Below are 18819 nucleotides of genomic sequence, written 5' to 3'. Positions count from 1 at the left end.
GGAAAGAACCATTGAAGGGTGAATAGTTGAAGATTGCGGTTAGGGAGGGAAAAGGGGAGGGGGCCAGTGTTTTTTAATAAGGTGTAAAGAGGTGGGGTTGAAGAAGGTAGACTTTGAGAGGAGGTGAGAGATCTAGAGTAATTTCTGGGAAGGATGGGAGAGTTGAAGTGGGGCTGGAGGAGGAAGGGATTGGAGAGGAGCAGGGGAGACTTTAGGGCACTCACGCCTGAGGGATTCAATTTTTTTTGATGAAATACGTGGCAAGATCATTAAGCGAAGATATGGGGGAGGCAGGGGAATGAGGATTGAGATGGGAATTAAATATCTGAAACAGCTGCCGGGTGCAATTGACATAGGGGTCTATAAGGATGGGGAAATACTGTTGCAATAGGGATTCCCTCGGAAGATTAGGTAACGAGTCAGATGATATTTAGCAGCATGTGTGAGAAGCATCCTGGCATGGATAGAGCACAGGCCTGGGAGTCAGAAGGTCAAGGTCTCTAATCCTGGCTTTGCCACATGTCTGCTGTGTGACCTTGGACAAGCCACTTCACCTATCTGTGCCTCAGTTATCTCATCTGCAAAATGGGGATTGAGGCTGTGAGCCCCACGCGGAACAGGGACTGTGTCCAACTCATTCAGTAGTATTTATTGAGCTCTTACTATGTGCAGAGCACTGTACTGAATGCTTGGAATGTACAATTCAGCAACAGATAGAGACAATCCCTGCCCAGTGACGGGCTCACAGTCTAAATGGGGGAGACAGATAGCAAAGCAAAACAGAACAAAACAAAACAAGACAACATCAAGTTAAATAGAATCATGAAGATATACATCTCGTTAACAAAATAGGGTAATAATATATACAAATATGCACAGTGCTGAGGGGAAGGGGGGAGAGCAGAGGGCGGGAGGGGGAGAAGAAGGGGAGGAGGAGCAGAGGGAAAGGGGGAGCTCAGTTTGGGAAGGCCTCCTGGACTGAGAGCTCAGTAGGGCTTTGAAGAGAGGAAGAGAGTTAGTTTGGTGGATGTGAGGAGGGAGGACATTCCAGGACAGTGGTAGGACGTGGGCCAGGGATCGACGGTGGGACAGGTGCAAACGAGGGACCGTGAGGAGGTGAGCGACAGAAGAGCAGAGTGTACGGAGTGGGCATTAGAAAGAGAGAAGGGCAGTGAGGTAGGAGGGGGCAAGGTGATGGAGAGCTTTGAAGCCAAGAGTGAGGAGTTTGTGTGTGAAGGTTGATAGGCAACCACTGGAGGTTTTTGAGGAGGGGAGTGACATGCCCAGAGCATTTCTGTAGGAAAATGATCCGGGCAGCGGAATGAAGAATAGACTGGGGAGAGACAGGAGGAAGGGAGATCAGAGAGGAGGCTGATGCAATAATCCAGTCGGGATATTATGAGAGCTTGTACCAGCACGATAGTAGTTTGGATGGGGAGGAAAGGGCGGATCTTGGCAATATTGTGAAGGTGAGAACGGCAGGTGTATTTATTTGGTATTTGTTGGTATTTGTTAAGCGCTTACTATGTGCCGAGCACTGTTCTAAGCGCTGGGGTAAACACAGGGGAATCAGGTTGTCCCACGTGGGGCTCACACTTAATCCCCATTTTACAGATGAGGGAACTGAGGCACAGAGAAGTTAAGTGACTTGCCCACAGTCACACAGCTGACAAGTGGCAGAGCTGGGATTCGAACTCATGAGCCCTGACTCCAAAGCCCGTGCTCTTTCCACTGCGCCACGCTGCTTCTCTGTTGGTGACGGATTGGATATGTGGGGTGAATGAGAGAGCAGAGTCAAGGATGACACCAAGGTTGCGGGCCTTTGAGACAGGAAGGATGGTAGTGCCGTCTACAGTGACAGGGAAGTCAGGGAGAGGACAGGGTTTGGGAGGGAAGATGAGCTCAGTTTTAGACATGTTGAAACATGGTGGTGGGCAGACATCCAGGTGGAAACGTCCTAGAGGCAGGAGGAGATACGAGCCTGGAGGGAGGGGGAGAGAACTGGGGAGGAGTTGTAGATTTGGGTGTAAATCTGCATAGAGATGATAGTTGAAGCCTTTGAACTCGATTTGCTTGTGTCCATCCCAGTGCTTAGTACAGTGCTTGGCACGTAGTAAGTGCTTAACAAATACAACAATTATTACCAAGTGCTTGGGAAAATATAGCGCAAAGGATTTCACTGGCACGACCCCTGCCCACGAGGAACTTACGGCCTAGAGGGGGAGAGAGACATTAAAATAACGTACAGGTGGGGGAATAGCAGAGTATTAGGATCAGGATATAAGTATGGTGGAGCAAAGGGTGGAGTGACTATCAAGTCCATGAGGGGTGGAAATCCAAGTGCATAGCGCTTAGAATAGTGCTTGGCACATAGTAAGCGCTTAACAAATACCACAGTTATTATGATTATAGGTAACACAGAAGGGAGAGAATTGAGGGCTTAGCCAGGGAAGGCCTCTTGGAGATGTGATTTTTTTAGGATTTGTTAAGCAGCTACTGTGTGTCAAGCACTGTTCTAAGCATTGGACTAGATTCAAGTTATCCACATTGGACATCCACAGGGCCCTCCCTGTCCCACATGGAGCTCACAGTCTAGTTGAAGTTGGGGAGAATGGTGGTCTGTCTAGATCAGTGTTCCCAAAATGGGGATGGTTGATGTAGGGGGAGGGCAGGAAAGGGCTTCCTGGTCCAGAAAGCAAATCAAAACTCATCACAGTCAGGGGTGACCTGGAGTGGGGACTGAAGAGACACAGTTTGGAAGGGGATAGAGGAGGATCAGCAGCTCTTTGCAGGAGATAAAACCAGGATTGTTCAGGGCTCTGTAACGGAATGCTCGAAAGCAGGGCTGAAGAGGAAGCTTAGCTATGAACATTGACTTTCCCATCACTGTAGATGGCACCGCCATCCTTCCTGTCCCACAAGCCCATAACCTTGGCATTATCCTTGACTCCTCTCTCTCATTCAACCCACATAGTCAATCCATCATTCAATCATGTTGGTCCCACCTTCACAATATCGTTAAAATCCACCCTTTCCTCTCCATCCAAGCTGCTACCACGTTAATACAATCACTCATCCTATTCCGCCTTGATTTCTGCATCAGCCTCCTTGCTGACCTCCCAACCTCCTGTCTCTCCCCACTCCAGTCCATACTTCACTCCACTGCCCGGATCATTTTTCTACAAAAACGGCAGGACATGTTTTCCCCACTCCTCAAGGAACTCCAGTGGTTGCCCATCCACCTCCATATCAAACAAAAACTCCTTCTCATTGGCTTTAAAACACTCCATCACCTCCCCCCTCCTACCTCACCTCACTGCTCTCCTACTACAACCCAGCCCACACACTTTGCTCCTCAAATGCTAACCTTTTCACTCAATCTTGTCTATCTCACCACTGACCCTTTGCCCACATCGTCCCTCTGGCCTGGAACGCCGTCCCTCCTCAAATCCGACAGACAGTTGCTCTCCCCCCCTTCAAAACCTTATTTAGGCACATCTGCTCCGAGAGGTCTTCCCTGACTGATGCCCCCTTTTCTCTTCTCCCGCTCCCTTCTGCATCACCCTGACCTTTTCCCTTTGTTCATCCCCCCCGTCACAGCCTCACAACATTTATGTACATGTCTGTCTCCCCCTCTAGACTGTGAGCTCGTTGTGGGCAGGGAATGTCTGTTTATTGTTGTACTGTACTCCCCCAACTGCTTAGTACAGTGCTGTGCCCACAGTAAGCACTCAGTAAATACAGTCGAACGAACATTGGCTCCAACTCAGAAGAGGTAGGCGAACCAAGCACGGGTCGGGCGCTCAGCCTATTCCCCCCCAGCCTAGCTCTTGGGGGCCTCCTGCAAATTCAACGGCAAAGGGAGACATGCCCCCCAACCCCTCACCCCTAGTGCAGTGGAGCCAGAAGTGTGAGCAACCTTTTCATAAACATCATTTGGCCATAGAATGCGACAGTTTGGCGTTCAGCTTAGTGTGGCAGTTTGATTGCCGTCATTTCCCGCAGAGGCAAACTGGCTTTGGAGGGAGCAGTTACTCTCTCCAAAGGAGGTGGTGGCGGTGGAGGCAGTGGTTATCATCATTATCATTAGCACCGGTAAGAGCTGCACTTTGACTGTCTATCACGCTTTCATTTTCCAAAGTGCTTTTGCAGCAGCAGTCATCCATCTCGCTTGCCCTTGCAACAGCCCTGGGAGCCAGGGAGCAGTGGGGATTGCGTCAAGGTAAGTGCTGGCGTTCCTGGATCAGACTCCGTGGTCCAGCCAGCCCACTCTAGGTTCTGCCTCCATGGCAACAGGATGCTTTCCTGGACATCCGTCCTCATGGTTACAGACCTGCCATCTAATATTCCCTAACTCTCCCCGTGGTAACCCATTATGGAGCTTGCTCTGAGTGGCTTGGCTTTTTGTAGCAAAGAATTCCCATGTGGGGCGGGAGAGAGATTTTGTTTTTGTAACTGAACCTCCCCCCTTCAGACTTTTGTATGTGACCGATTTTGTGTTTGCCTTGTTTTCTCCCCCATCCTCCATGGTCTTGTCCACTTCAGTTTGTTCCCTCTCCCCTGCATCTTTCCCAACCAGAGTCCTGATGGTTTCATTCTAGAGTAAGTGCTTAATAAGTACCGTAGTTATTGTAATTATTACTCTTATTCTCGTGGAAGCTTACCATCTGGGTTGCCCTTCTCTCTACCTTCTCCAGTTCTAAACTTTTCAGATGAAGAAACGGAGGCCCAGAGAGGTTAAAGTAGCCGGCCCAAGGTCCCACAGCAGATCAGGAGCCAGGCTGGGCTGAGAACTTGGGTTGCCTGACTACCAGCTGATTGTTCCACTAGTCCATGCCACTTGCCTCTGGCTGCTGCTTCACATACTTTGATTGAGAAGCTGAGGGCCATGCTATCTTGCTCAATATATACGACTGAATGAATGAATTTGAGGAGAGGCAGTATTAGACAAAAAGGATAACATTGATTTAGATGACTTTGTGCTCTTTTTTTCCTCCCTCAGTCAATCAGTGATATTTATAGAGGGCTGACTGGGTGACCGGCACAGTACTGAGCGCTTGGAAGAGTCTAATTAAGTAGACCCGATCCTTGCCCATAAGGACTTTACAGGGAAAGGAGGGAGCTAGGCATTAAAATAAATTACAGATAGATGCATACTTAAGTGCTGTGGGGCTAGGGTGAATATCACAGTGCTTAAAGGGATACAAAGCCAAGTGCAAAGTTGATGCAGAAGGGAGGGCTTAGTCAGGGAAGGCCTCTTGAAAGAGATCAGTCAATGGGGATGTGATTTTAGGGGGGCTTTGAAGATGGGGAGAGTTGTGGACTGTCAGATATGAAGGGGGAAGGGAGCACAAGGCCAAGGGATTGGAGGCGAGAGAGGTGAGATTGAGATTCAATGAGTAGCTTGGAGTTAGAGGAGCGAAGTGGGTGAGCTGGGTGGCAGTGGGAGATCAACACCCTACACTCCTTTCTCTGGTTCTCGATTCAGTTGAGGCTTCTTGTTTAGAGCAGGAAATAGGTCTGATTTGTTTGGACTTCTCCCCCTACCAGAGTGAGCCTGTAATCTGTACAGATAGATCTGAACCTCATCGTATTTCCATCTAAGGAGAACTCAGGATGTTTGAATCTCTAATTTACATTTTCCCAGAAATCTTTGTCAGATTCCCCTTTCATTAGCCGTCCATCTCTCTGGACACTCCTGCAGTTTCCCAGGCTCCCCTCTCCTGGGGATGGCCCATGTCCATGGCCGCAGCCCAAGAACCTCCGCTTAGGAGAAGCAGCATGGTCTACTGGATAGAGCACGGGACTGGGAGTCAGAAGGTCCTGGGTTCTAATTTCAGCTCCACCACTTGTCTGTTGTGTGACCTTGGGTAAGTTACTGCACTTCTGTGGACCTCAGTTACCTCATCTGTAAAATGGGGATTAAGACTTTGAACCTCAAGTGGGGCAGGGACCGTGTCCAACCCGATTTGCAGCCCAGCACTTAGTATGGTGCCTGGTATATAGTAAGTGCTTAACAAATACCACAATTAGTGAAAGGCACCTTGGGGAGGTGGATGAGCGAGTGCAAGGGTGCATGACTCCTTGCTACTTAGGAAAAAAAACGCTAATCCGTTCCAGGGGTGAGTTGTTTTTTTGTTTTTTTTAAAGGAGCTCCTTTCTCTGGAAAACTCATTAATCTGGAATGGGCTTGTCTCAACCCATTCCAGATCAATGGGATTTACTTGAACATAATTAAAAATTCAGGATTTGTTTTTTCTAAGTTACGTCTAATAGGCGTCTGAGCTCTGACCTGTGAACTTGATTTCCTCTGAACGGAATTTCCTGGTTCCTGTTCCCCATTTCTAGAAGGGCTACTGTGGTCTCTTTCTAGTAAGCAACTGGGCCCTTTCCCCTCCTTAACTTCTACCAGCCTGGTGAAATGTCAGCTCAACAGGAGCTGCCTGGGAAATTTTTCTTGCTGTGGTATGTCGAACAGGGCCCCATGGAGGTGAAGTCCGGGGAGGGAGAGGGTGATGTCAAATTCCCCTGTAGTTCTCCACGTCCTCCTTCTCCAAATAGCTCTGAGATGTTGCTGCTGCTTGAGAAGAACCTCATTTTAAGCCTTCTTTCTAGGGCAGGATAAAGTACAGATAGGATGAGATCTTATTGGCTCCTCCAGATTTCTTATCCATCTCTAACTAGTTAGTGCACTGGGATTCTCAGGCTGCGGAAGCCAGATCACTTCTAATACCAATTTCCCCCAGAGCAGCTTCAGGAATGAAGATGGTAAACCCATGAGTAAGGTCATCCCTGTGGCAGGTTCATTGTTTTCCCCTGACCCGGAGTTCTAGCAGCACCAGGAGGCTTGGAGGACTTGAGTGCTGGTTGCCCTCCTTGAAGAAGAAAAAGGATAATGACTGTGGTATTTAATTGCTTACAGTGTGCCAAGCACTGTACTAAGCAACTACCCTCAAGCTTTCCCAGACACCGGTGTCCATCCGTCTCCATAAACGTGGCCATAGAGAGCTCTTGAAAGTTAGACAGGGGAGTGTTGGGCAAGTTTGTAGCCCCCCACCCCTCAGCTAGGAAGTTCCTAAAGGCATGGCGTAGTGGAAAGAGCCCAGGCCTGGGAGTCAGAGGCAATGGGTTCTAATCTTGGCTTGCCGTCTGCCTGCTGTGTGACCTTGAGCAAGTTATTTCACTTCTCTGAGCCTCAGTTTTCTCACTTGCAAAATGACGTTTCGATACTTGTTCTCCCTCGTACTTGGACTGAGCCCCAGTTTAAGGGTGGGGGTGGGGGGGCGTTTGGGAGGGTTTTTGTTGGGTTTTTTGTTTGTTTTGTTGGTTTTTTTTAATGGCATTTGTTAAGTGCTTACTATGTGCCAGGAACTGTTCTAAGCGCTGGGGTGGATACAAGGTAATCAGGTTGGACACAGTCCCTGTACCACATGGGGCTCAGTCTTAAATCCCCATTTTACAGATGAGGAAACTGAGGCACAGAGAAGTGAAGTGACTTGCCCAAATCACACAGCAGACAAATGATGGAGCCAGGGCTAGAACCCAGGTCCTTCTGACTTCCAGGCCCATGTTGTATACACTAGGCAGTGCTGCCCAGTATGGGACAGTGACCGTGTCCAACCTAATTATCTTTTATCTACCTCAGAGCTTAGTGTACAGTGCTTGGCGCATGGTTAGCACTTAAATCTATTATTATTATTATAATGTCTTTGTCTTCAGCCCCTCAGACTACAAGGCCTGACCCAAATCAATCGATCAAAAGTATTTATTGAGCACTTTGTGCAGAGGACTGTATTCAGTCATATTTAGTGAGTGCTTACTGTGTGCAGAACACTGTACTAAGCACTTGAGAGCAGACACATACTCTGCCCACAACGAGTTTACAGTTTAGAGGAGGAGATAAATAATTGCAGATATGTACATAAGCGTTGTGGGGCTGCGATGGGGGATGAATAAAAGGAACAAGTCAGGGCAACGCAGAAGGGAGTGGGAGAAGAGGAAAGGAGAGCTTAGTCAGGGAAAGCCTCTTGGAGGAGATGTACCTTCATTGAGGCTTTGAAGCGGGGGAGAGTAATGGTCTGTTGGGATTGAGGAGGGAGGGCGTTCCAGGCCAGAGGCAGGACGTGGGTGAGGGTTAGGCGGCGAGATAGACGAGGTGGAGAAACAGTGAGAAGGTTAGCACTAGACGAGCGAAGTGTGTGGGTTGTAATAGGAGAGTAGCAAGCTGAGGTAGGAGGGGGCAAGGTGATAGAGTGCTTTGAAGCCAATGGTGAGGCGTTTTTGTTTGATGCGGAGGTGGGGGAATACAGTACAGCCAAGTTGGTAGGCATGTTTCCTGCCCACAAGTCACCCAGTTTCCCTTGACACCTTTCCGGTTACTTCTGTCCTCGGTTGCTTGTGGAGGGATCCCAGTCCTTATTCAGATCTTATTCATGAATCTCTTTGGCCTGATACTCCGTATATCTAGTTGTCCTTTTGCTCAAAGACGATGTCACTGGTGGTCTTCTAAGCTAGAACGGAGCTTCTCATCTTTCCTCTTAAACCCTCTCTTCCCTCGCCCCCACCCCCAAACCGACTTTCCCTGTCTGACACTACTCCCACCCTCCTTGTCTAGAAGCCCAACCACCTTGGTGTAATTCTCAATGCTTCGCTATCTTTCAGCTCCCGCATCCACATCCTCGACGACCCTGTCCCCGTCCACCTCTTCCTCTCCACCCTGGTCCACAGCTCTTGTCAGCTTGTGGCTAGGCTGTCCTATCCATCTCCTCTGTAGTTTCTTGCCTCCGGTCTGTATTTGTTAAGTCCTTTGCGCCAGGCACTGTGCTAAGTTCTGGGATAGATAGGAGCTAATCAGATTGGGCACAGTCCATGGCCCACGTGGGGCTCCCAGTCTTCATCCCCATTTTACAGATGAGGTAACCGAAGCACAGAGAAGTTACGACTTGCCCAAGGTCACACAGCAGACAAATGGCAGATCTGGGACTAGAACCCAAGTCTCCCAGGCCCGTGATCTATCCACTAGGGCACGTGCTGGGGTGCTGGGGGTGAGAACCTAGCCGACACCCATCTTTCTTCCCGGAGCCAACCTGACAGGGGGCCTTCTAGTGGCGGCAACGGTGGGTCCCAGCCAAGACACCCCTTTTGTGAGTAGCACCCCGTGCTAAATCTTAAGTCTTAAGACCTCCTTAAGTCTTCTAGTTGGGGAATCTTGTTGGCCTCCCAAAGGGAAACGATCTGCAGCCGTGGCTTTGACCAGGAGATGGCAGAAGTGTGCCAGTCCCCACCCCACTCAGTTTCCCCGGGCTCTGGCACCAGGTCGCGGTGAGATTGGGGGGCCGGGGGAGGGGTTGGGGGCTCGGGGGAGCGGGAAGGGGGGTGCCGGGGGCCTCAGGTTGCCAAGACCAAAGCATTTTGTCCTTCCATTAAGGAGAAGTGTCTTGGGACGCCCCCCTCCCCTTCTTCGAATTGAACTTGGGACGTGTGAGTGCGTGTCTGAAAGGCAAGCAGCCCTCTCCATCGGGTGACATTGACGCGGCGGCCGCCGCCACCGCTGTTCACCAACCGGTCCGTCTGTGGCTTCTTCAAGCCTCTCCTTGAGGGGAGTCATTTTAGGGTTCAGTGGAGCTTAGCACAGAGCAAGCTGGTGGTCTCACTTATGCATTCTGAGACCATCCCCACACATAATGGGATGTTAATATTTGGAGATTGGGAAGTTAATGCCTGGAGGCAGCATCAAGGAAAGTTAATGGACTGATTCCTGTCACCTGGAGGCTGCTGCTGCTGCTGTTGTTCACTTGGTGTTCGTTCTTTCCTTCCTGTGTGCTTTTTTTTTTTTTTTTTAAGCCCTGAATTGAATATCTTATCTCTCTGATGGAGAGCGGTGTACACCAGAGACAGGGAATCACGAGGCAGCAATCATTTCCGTGCACAGATTCCGTCTCTCCTCCCTCCGCCGCCCCCCTTCCCCCCAGTCCTCGGCGACCGGCTATGTCTGCCCTCCATCAGTGGTCTTGTCCAAATGAGACCTTCGCCTTCAGACTGGCAGGTCCCGGGCCTGTGCCCGCTGGCGGGTGGTCGGGGGGTTGGGGGAGGCGGAGTTCAGCTCCAACCCCCCTGAGCCCAAGCAGACCTCACTGTTGACGTCTGGTCCAGAGCATCCTGTTTGTCTGGTAGCTATGTGGCCCCTGCATCCCTTCTCTCCTCGCCAGTGCCTCCCATTTCCCTCCACAAGGACGGCTCAGCGGGCCTGATTTATTTAGTAATGAAGGTAGGCGGGTGAGGCTGTCCAAACTTGTCTCACTGATGATCAAAATTACATTTGAGCACGAGTCGGGAAGGTGAGAGGGGAAAAGCTTGTGTCGCATTTCCATTTGCCTGTGACCCCCGTGCCCCTCCTCCCCCCTGCCCCAACCAGGTCCCTTGCTCCAATCCCAAGCCAAATGGACATGATTTTCCTAAAGCCAAGGCAAGGATCTAGGCTGGAGTGTGGCCCGCTGCCCCTCAGTGTGACCTGCAGCCCCACAGAAGATCGGAGCAAGGTCACCTGGGCCAGAAGCTAAATAAAGGCAATCTATTAACTTCTTTATGCCCGCATGAGGGGCGGGGAGGGGGAAGGAGTAAGCAGAGGGCGGGCAGACAAAGGATGAATCAAGCCCCAAGAGTTAGCTAGTGTCTGTCTTGGGTGGCAGGTTTCTAATTTGAAACGATAAATCTCAAATTTCCCCTCCACCATATGGGTTCTCAAGTTCCTGGGTTATTAAACTTTTTAATGCCGCTCCTTCTCAACCAGGACATTTTGATCTTTCTTTCTCATCCATAAGCAACCTCCTCCCCTCCCGCGCCCCTGAGGGCAGGAGGCCGCCCAAAATGGCTTTGCCAGTGACCTATGTGAGGCCGTAAATCAAGCCTGCGGCCTTTGGGTAGCACCCTCACGTCCTGGGCAGCCCTTGACGTCAGCGCTCTTCTGAGCCTCTTGAAGCATAGACAGACCTGCCACCAGTCTGTCATTTTTTTTTCCCTCTTGTGTTGTGAGTGCCTAAATTTCCAAGCCCCTCTCCCTTCCCCTCGGCAGCCACAAAAACATGGATTGATTTCCCCCTTGGTGGACCAAGTCCTGGTCACTCTTCAGACCGCTTTGGCTAGTAATGATAATTGATGATATTTAAGTGCTTACTACGTGCCAAGGGATGAGAAGTTCATAACGAGGTATGAGAGGGAAAAGCCGGGGTTGTTGGATGGCCTATCCCCTAAGTGTCCGGGAGGGCAACCAGCACACCCAATTCCTCCAAGCATCCTGTTGCCATGGAGATTGGAATGCTGGGGCTGGGTGGACCATTGGTCTAACCCAGTAATGCCATTTCTTATTCTGTAATCCCTTTCTAATCCAGATGTTCTGTGGCAAAAGAACCCCAGTGCCACTGCTTCTCCCCGTGTGACCTCTTGTCCCTTTGACCTCTCTCCTCTGTGCCCCCATTTTCGTGATTAGTCTGTCTTCACAGAACACTAGGAGTAGAGAACCTTTTGTTGTTGGGGCAGGGAAATGGGTTTCCTGTTTGCTTAGAGAGGTGACTCAGGAGCCCTGAGATTCTTATCCTCCGTGGCCTCCAGTTGAACCACAGCCATCCCGGACTTCAGAGGGTGAGATGCTGTGTCCAGGAAGCCAAGCAGTTGAAAGACCAAAGGAAACACCAGTCGGGACCGGTCAATCAGTCAATCGATCGGATTTATTGAGCGCTTACTGCGTGCAGAGCACTGTACTAAGCTCTTCTCGTCATCTCAACCCATAGCGGCGCCATGGACACAGCTCTCCCAGAACGCCCCACCTCCATCTGCAATCGTTCTGGTAGTGTATCCATAGGGTTTTCCTGGTTTTTTTAAAAAAAAATAAATCCGGAAGCGGTTTACCATTGCCTCCTTCCGCGCAGTAAACTTGAGTCTCTGCCCTCTACTCTCTCCCTTGCCGCTGCTGCCCAGCACAGGTGAGTTTTGACTTGTAGCGGATTGCCTTCCACTGGCCAGCCACTGCCCAAGATGCGAATGGAATGGGTTGGCCTCTGCTTGACTCTCCCTCCCATAGCCGAGAACGGTAGGGTAGTGGAAACTTCCCAGATGCGATCCTGAGTGGGGATTAAGCTCTGAGGAGAGTCCAGTACAACAGAGTTGGTAGACACATTCCCTACGTACAGCAAGCTCAGTCCAGAGGGGGACGGTCCAGCCAGCCCAGGTGACTGCCTCCCACAGGGGCATCCCATAGTGGTTGCTGGACATCCATCCTCTTGGACAGCCCACCGCTTGTACCCTCCCCACCTTCAAAACCCTCCTAAAATCACATCTTCCAAGAGGCCTTCCCCGCCTAAGCCCTCATTGCCCCTGCTGCGTCTCCCCTCCACGTCACCTATGCACTTGACTCTGAACTCTTTAAGCATTTGATGTTCTCCCCGCCCTCAGCTCCACAGCCCATATATACATATCCATAATTGATTTTCATGTCTGTCTCCCCCTCTAGGCTCTAAGCTCCTGATGGGCAGGGGGTGGTACCTATTAACTATTTTAATAATAATTCTAATTCATTTCAATCAATAATAACTCTGTGGTGTACTCTCCCAAGCATATAGTCCAGTGCTTTTCACACAGTAAGCACTCCATAAATCCCATTGATTCATTGATTGGTTTTGGCTAGAGTGTCTACCGCCCCCACCTCTCCCTTCTAATCACCAATCATCCGGGAAATGCTTTTACTGTTTACTTTTGAAAACATTCTTGTAAATAAGCAATTGAAATTTGCCAGCTCACCCTCCCCCTAGGAGGGAGGCATGTGTGGTAATGTCAATGAATTGGGGTGCCTTTTTTTTTTTTTTAAATGAAATTCTTCCCCTCCATCTCCCAGCTGGTGTTCCTTTGTGCCTCGTACACCTCTGGGTCTCTGCTCCTTTTTCTCCTGTTTTTCTAGCTTGAACCCCTGCTGCTTGGCTCTCAAAACCACCCCCCATCCTCCTCTTCCTCCTCGTCTTTTTCCGCATCGTCTGGCAGCATCTTCCGATCCTTAGATTCTGGAAGCACGACTCCTCGAGACGTTCCCTCCCCCCGGCGCAGCCCCTCCGATCGAGGCAGGTCTTCTACTTGGTTAATGAGGAAACAGGCCCAGATCAGAATGTCCTTCAGTCCGTCACTCTGAGCTACCAAATGACTAACGGTAGCCATTTGGGTTCTAATCCCGCCTCTGCCGCTTGCCTGCCGGATGACCTTGGGCAAGACACTTATTTTTCTATGGGCCTCGGTTTCCTCATCTATAAAATGGGGGTTCTTCCTCCCTCCCCCTAAGACTGTGAGCCCCATGTGGGACAGCGGTGTCTGAACTGATTATACTGTATGTACCTTGGTGCTTGGTATAGTGCTTGGCACTTAAATGCCATTATTATTATTTGCAGTAGGAGGGAGTGGACTGAGTTCCAGTGCCACAGACCCTCATCCCACTAACCCTTGTTCCCTGACACCCTTGGGAGGCACCCCCACCACCACCATCACCATCCTCCAGCTGGGCAAGCAAAGTCATTTCCTCGGTTAATTGTAGAAAACACATCTCCTCACTGGTATGCAGTGGTTCTTGGGGGAGTGAGGGGGGTGCTTTTGGAGAGGTGTTTTGGCTTGAGAGACAATTCCAAATAGGCGGAGCACTTTAAGGGATTCCGGATGGGTGACTGACAGACACAGAATCCATCATGAGATGTGAGTTATCATCTCACAAGGGTCGTCCCTCTCTGGCAGGGCATCTGTGCCAGAGGGGTCAGATATTGGTAGATGCTACATCCTGCTGGTTCAGCTGTTGAGCACTGTGAGTCAAGAGGGGGAGTGGATGGGGGCAGGAGGCCCCCTTTTTTTTCCCCTCCTCTCTCTCCTGTCCCTTCACCCACAGTTCAGCCCTAGAGGTGTTCTTTTGGAGTTGTGGATTCTCGGGGGAGTATTAATGAGCTGGCCCGTGGTGCTTTGTCCCTCTGCAAGGTCATCGTAGCAGTAGCCCGACGAACTGGGTGAGTGTCTCCTGGGGTGTTGGAGTGTGTATCCAGGCGTGTGGAATGCCCAGGCAGGAAAATCCTCTGCACAAGGCACACTTCCATCGAGGGGACTGGAAAGCTCAAGGCCAGGCTGGGGTCTTCTCTCCTCTCCCCTCTTTCCTCATTGACAGGCCAATTATTTTGGCTCAGAAGTAGCCAGGAGAAACCAAACAGCCTCCCCTGTCTGCGTCTTTCCGCTGATTCATTACTCCGACTAAAGAAACTAAAAGCTCATTGCACCCGATGAGATGGCTCCATCCGCTCCGTTGACCCGCGTCTTTGCCATTCAGAAGCTCAATCATCACAACTGCTCAGAGGTTTCTGTTCCTGAAGAAACCAGAGGGGTGACATGGGGGTCGTGGGGTCTGTTCCCTACCCTCTTCTTTACGGGCCCCAGGTCTCCTATTCCTCCTCTGGTAGACTTGCTCACCGTACCCCTTCCTGCTAAGTTGTTTGTCTTCCGTCTGCATTGCCTGTTATCCAAAGCGTCAGAAGGGGCAGATGCCGCTTCAGCCAATCTTAGCTCTCCTTTGACGCACCGGGCCTCCTCCCCCTCTCTACTTGAAGCTCTGCTTACGTCCCAGTAGCTCTTTTCTTGACCATTAGCACTTGGGTGTTAGCTGCTGCTCAGCCCTGGAATTACTGAAAGTCATCTGGGACTTTTTCTGGTCACGGCCTCAAGCCAGAGTTCTCCAAGGGAACTACTTGGCTTGGGCACCTAGGGTTGGAAGGTAACTGGGAACCCTCCAGCCGAAGAGAGGGCTCACGCTGGCCTCACGCCGGGTGAGCCCAGTAATAGTTCCACTGGAATCTCGGCCCCGCTCTGATAACTTGAGTGGGCGGGCGAGGCGGTTCCACTCGCCCCGGTGGGTCCTTCCCCATCAGGAGCAAAGAACTCTACGGGAAGTTGATCTTGACCTCAGTAATCCCAGCTCTGTCACATATCTGCTGTGTGACCTTGGGCAAGTCACTTAACTTCTCTATACCTCTGTTACCTCATCTGTTAAAAAAAAATAATAATGGGGATTAAAAGTGAGCCCAGTGTGGAACAGGGACTGTATCCAACCTGATTAAGTTGTACTGCCCCAGCACTTCTCCTCTCAGGGTCGCACCTGCAAAGTTTCCAGTACTTTACCAGTCTCGACTGTGGGAGGGGGAGTCAAGCAGAGGCCTATCCATTCCATTCTTAGCTTGGCCAGTGGCTAGCGAGTGGAAGGCAATCTACCTCAAGTCAAAACTCACCTGTGCTGGGCAACAGCGGCACGGGAGAGAGTCGAGGACGTCGACTCAGGTTTACTGCGCGTAAGGAGGCAGTGGTAAACTGCTTCCGGATTTTTACCAAGAAAACTCTATGGATACACTACCAGAATGACTGCTCATGGAGGTGGGGCGTTCTGGGACAGATGTGTCCATGGCGTCGCTATGGGTCGGACACGACAGCATAAGACAACAACAACAGCAATCCCAGCATTTAGAACAGTGCTTGGCACATAGTAAGTGCTTAACAATTACCATAATTATTATTGTTGTTATTTTCCCGTGAGCCCTCACATCTAGAACTGTGGGCTCCTAAACCCTGGGGTCCAGAGCCACATTGCCTCTCAAGGGACCTTGAGATCTTTGGACTCAAGTCAAAATGTGATTTATTTATTTATTTATTTATTTTTCCAGGGGGTGGCACAGTATGGTGGTTTTGACTACCTGGCTGCTTGGGCCAGTAAAGGGCAATGGCTAGGTTGGGGAAATTTCCCACCTCTGTTCACCATAGCTTGGGCCGCCTTGCTCCCAAGAGCTCTGAGGGGAAAAGGCACAGCATTAAGGAAGTGCCTCTCACTGCACAATCCTGTCTCTTGAATCTTGGTTTTTGTTTTCTCTCCCCTGAGCTGATTATTTTCCTGCAAATCTGTTGCTGTCAGATATATTTTAAGCTATCAAGCAGAGCTGCCCAATAAGCTCTTAAAGAAGGCAATGGCTCTGTCACTGCTTTATTCACCTGCCCAGAAAACAAAATTGTGACACGGTTGTGTGAAAGGCACAGGGTAGAAATGGGCCTGCTGAGCAATTAATTAAGGGAAGAGGGGCAGGCGGTGGGTATTTTAGTGCCATTGTTCTTGTCTGTCCGTCTCCCCCGATTAGACTGTAAGCCCGTCAAACGGCAGGGACTGTCTCTATCTGTTGCCGACTTGTTCATCCCAAGCGCTTAGTACAGTGCTCTGCACATAGTAAGCGCTCAATAAATACTATTGAATGAATGAATGGGTAGTTTGGGGAGGTAGAGGGGCACCGGGGGGGCAGGTGGAAAAGAGGCAGAGTTCCTGCCTTGCACAAAGCAATGAAAGCTCTATAAATAAGTGATCTTGTTGTTGTTATTGAGGCCCAGGCTGGGGAAGGATCACAAGCGAAATGTTCCAAAGTACGTTCTGCTGGCTTCATCGTGTGATTTGGTCTGACTCAGTCGCTTGCCAGCAGAGTCCCTCCAAGTGAAAGCAGTCACGTGCCTTCCCTTGTATCCATCTTTACCAGAGCACGCTTCCTGCGTGACACACACGCGCGCGCACACACACACACACAAAAACCCTTCCCCAGCACGCCAAGCTAAAAGAGCAAACTTCACTAAAAGCAACAGCGGGCACCTTAAAATGCCACCTTGGCAAGCTTAAATTAGCCCAGCAGGTGGGTCAGGAGCACAGCCGATCTGGCCTTTAAGACAAAAACGAACAATCCCATTTGTGTTTTTATGTGGGAGGTAGATGAGGAGGAGAATTTTAATTCCCTGTGCAGGACTCACCAAATAGCTGGCAGGCCCCTCAAGCCAAGTGGTGGCGGTGCTGTTGGTGGTGGCGATGATGGTGTCCTTTTTCTTCTTTCAAAAAGTTCTCCATTGAAAACCCAGAGGACTCTCTTGGGCTCACAAAGGCCAGGGCACGTCCATGGACCGAGTGCCACAAAACAAGCTTGTCCGTGGCCACCTTAGCTGAACACAAGTGAATAAGAAAGATACGTGGTTTGATTGCTGTTCTAACCGAGGGCTCTGAAACCCTCCCGTCAGTCAGTCATGTTTATTGAGCACTCACTGTGTGCCGAGCCCTGAACTTAGCCCTTGGAAGTGTACAGCGCAGAGTTGGTAGACAAATTTCCCTGTCCACAGCAAGCATAACAGTCTAGAGGAGGAGAAAGGCATTAATATGAATAGATTACAGATAAGTGCTGTGGGGCTGAGGGTGGGCTGAATAAAGGGTGCAAATCCAAGCAGATTTGGGCAACACAGAAGGGCATGGGAGAAGAGTAAATGAGGGCTTAGTTGGGGAAGGCCTCTTGGAGGAGATGTGCTTTTAATCAGGCTTTGCATGTGGGAAGAGTGATCGTCTGTCAGATATGAAGAGGGAGGGCAGTCCAGGCCAGAGGCAGGAAGTGGGCAAGAGGTCAGCAGCGAGATACATGAGATAGAGGTAGAGTGAGTAGGTTGGGATTAAAGGAGCAAAGTGGGTGGGCTACGTTGTCGTAGGAAAGCAGCAAAGTAAGGTAGGATGGGGCAAGGTGATTGCTTTAAAGTCGACGGTAAGGAGTTTTGATGTGGAGGTGGTTGCTCATCCACTGGAGGTTCTTGAGGAGTGAGGAAACATGGACTGAAAATTTTTTGTAGGCAAACGATCTGGGCAGCAGAGTGAAGTATGGACTGGAGTTGGCAGGGAGGTCTGCAAGAAGGCTGATGCAGTAATCAGGGTAATAGGATAAGTGCTTGGATTAATGTGGTAACAGTTTGGATGGAGAGGAAAAGGTTGATTTTCGCGATGTTGTGAAGGTTGAACCAACAGGATTTGGTGACATTTAATATGTGGGTTGAATAAGAGAGATGAGTCGAGGACAACGCCAAGGTTACGGGCTCGTCAGGCAGAGAGGGGACGGTGGTGCTGTTTACAGTGATGGGAAAGTCAGAAGGAAGGCAGACTTGGGTGGGAAGATAAAGCGTTCTCTTTTGGACGTGTTTGAGTTGTCAGGACATCCTAGTAGAGATGTCTGAAGGCAGAAGGAAATGCAAGACTTGAGCGGAGGAGAGAGATCAGAGAGTCATCAGCATAGAGGTGGTAGTTGAAACCATGGGAGCAAATGAGTTTTTCAGTGAAGTGGGTGTAGGTGGAGAGCAGAAGGGGACCCAGAACTGAGCCTTGAGGCACCCCCACAGTTAAGCAGTGGGAGGCAGAGGAGGAGCCTGAGAATGAATGGCCACAGAGATAGAATAACCAGGAGAGGATAGTGTCAGCGAAACCAAGGTTAGATAATATTTCCAGGAGAAGGAGGTGGGCCACAGTGTCAAAGGCAGCTGAGAGGTCAAGGAGGATTAGTATGGAGTAGCTCGGAATGCTGCTGGGGGAGACAGCAGCCATTTCCAAAGTGGCTTTCCCAGCTAATACCCTTCACCGCCCCACCCACCCCACCCCACACACACACCCCGCTGCTGCTTGTGAGCACCCTTGAAGCCCAGCTCATGGATGGCTGCACCCCAAGTTTCCAAGGGAAACTTGAGTGCTGGGGGCACTCAAGTGAAGAGGATGATAAATCGACAGGCCAGCAGCCTGCTCAAATGGGGAGTGTGGAGGTGGAGAAGGGCGTAGGTGGGAAGCCCCCAAGGAGGGGAGTCAGGCAAGTAAGTCTTCCAACGAGGTTAGATGGAAAGGGAGAGAAACAGAGCCCATGGGAGAACCCAGAAAAGGTCTTTCCACTGAAGATGCTGGGGAGCGGTCTCAAGGGCCAATCTGCTGACTGCCAC

General features: G+C 50.3%; 1 protein-coding gene and 1 non-coding gene across 3 annotated transcripts in view; both read left to right on the top strand.

Annotated features, from left to right (window-relative positions):
* Nucleotides 1-18819, top strand: part of CCDC124 (coiled-coil domain containing 124) — a 53052-nt gene that overhangs the window by 13817 nt on the left and 20416 nt on the right. The window contains exon 3 of one of the 2 annotated variants that reach the window (XM_039910182.1): nt 4142-4222. The exons of the other annotated variant lie outside the window; for it this stretch is intronic. Coding sequence (XP_039766116.1) covers nt 4142-4222 — 81 coding nt within the window. The remainder of the gene's footprint in view (nt 1-4141; nt 4223-18819) is intronic. 2 annotated transcript variants of the gene reach the window in all.
* LOC114806701 lies at nt 15146-15283 on the top strand. The gene has a single exon (XR_003754763.1). It is a non-coding gene; the product is annotated as a small nucleolar RNA SNORA7 (small nucleolar RNA).

Source organism: Ornithorhynchus anatinus, chromosome X1, assembly GCF_004115215.2.
Source record: "Ornithorhynchus anatinus isolate Pmale09 chromosome X1, mOrnAna1.pri.v4, whole genome shotgun sequence".
Lineage (NCBI taxonomy): Eukaryota > Metazoa > Chordata > Mammalia > Monotremata > Ornithorhynchidae > Ornithorhynchus > Ornithorhynchus anatinus.
The sequence above is the reverse complement of the archived record's forward strand: the minus strand, read 5'-3'. Positions and strand labels throughout refer to the sequence as shown.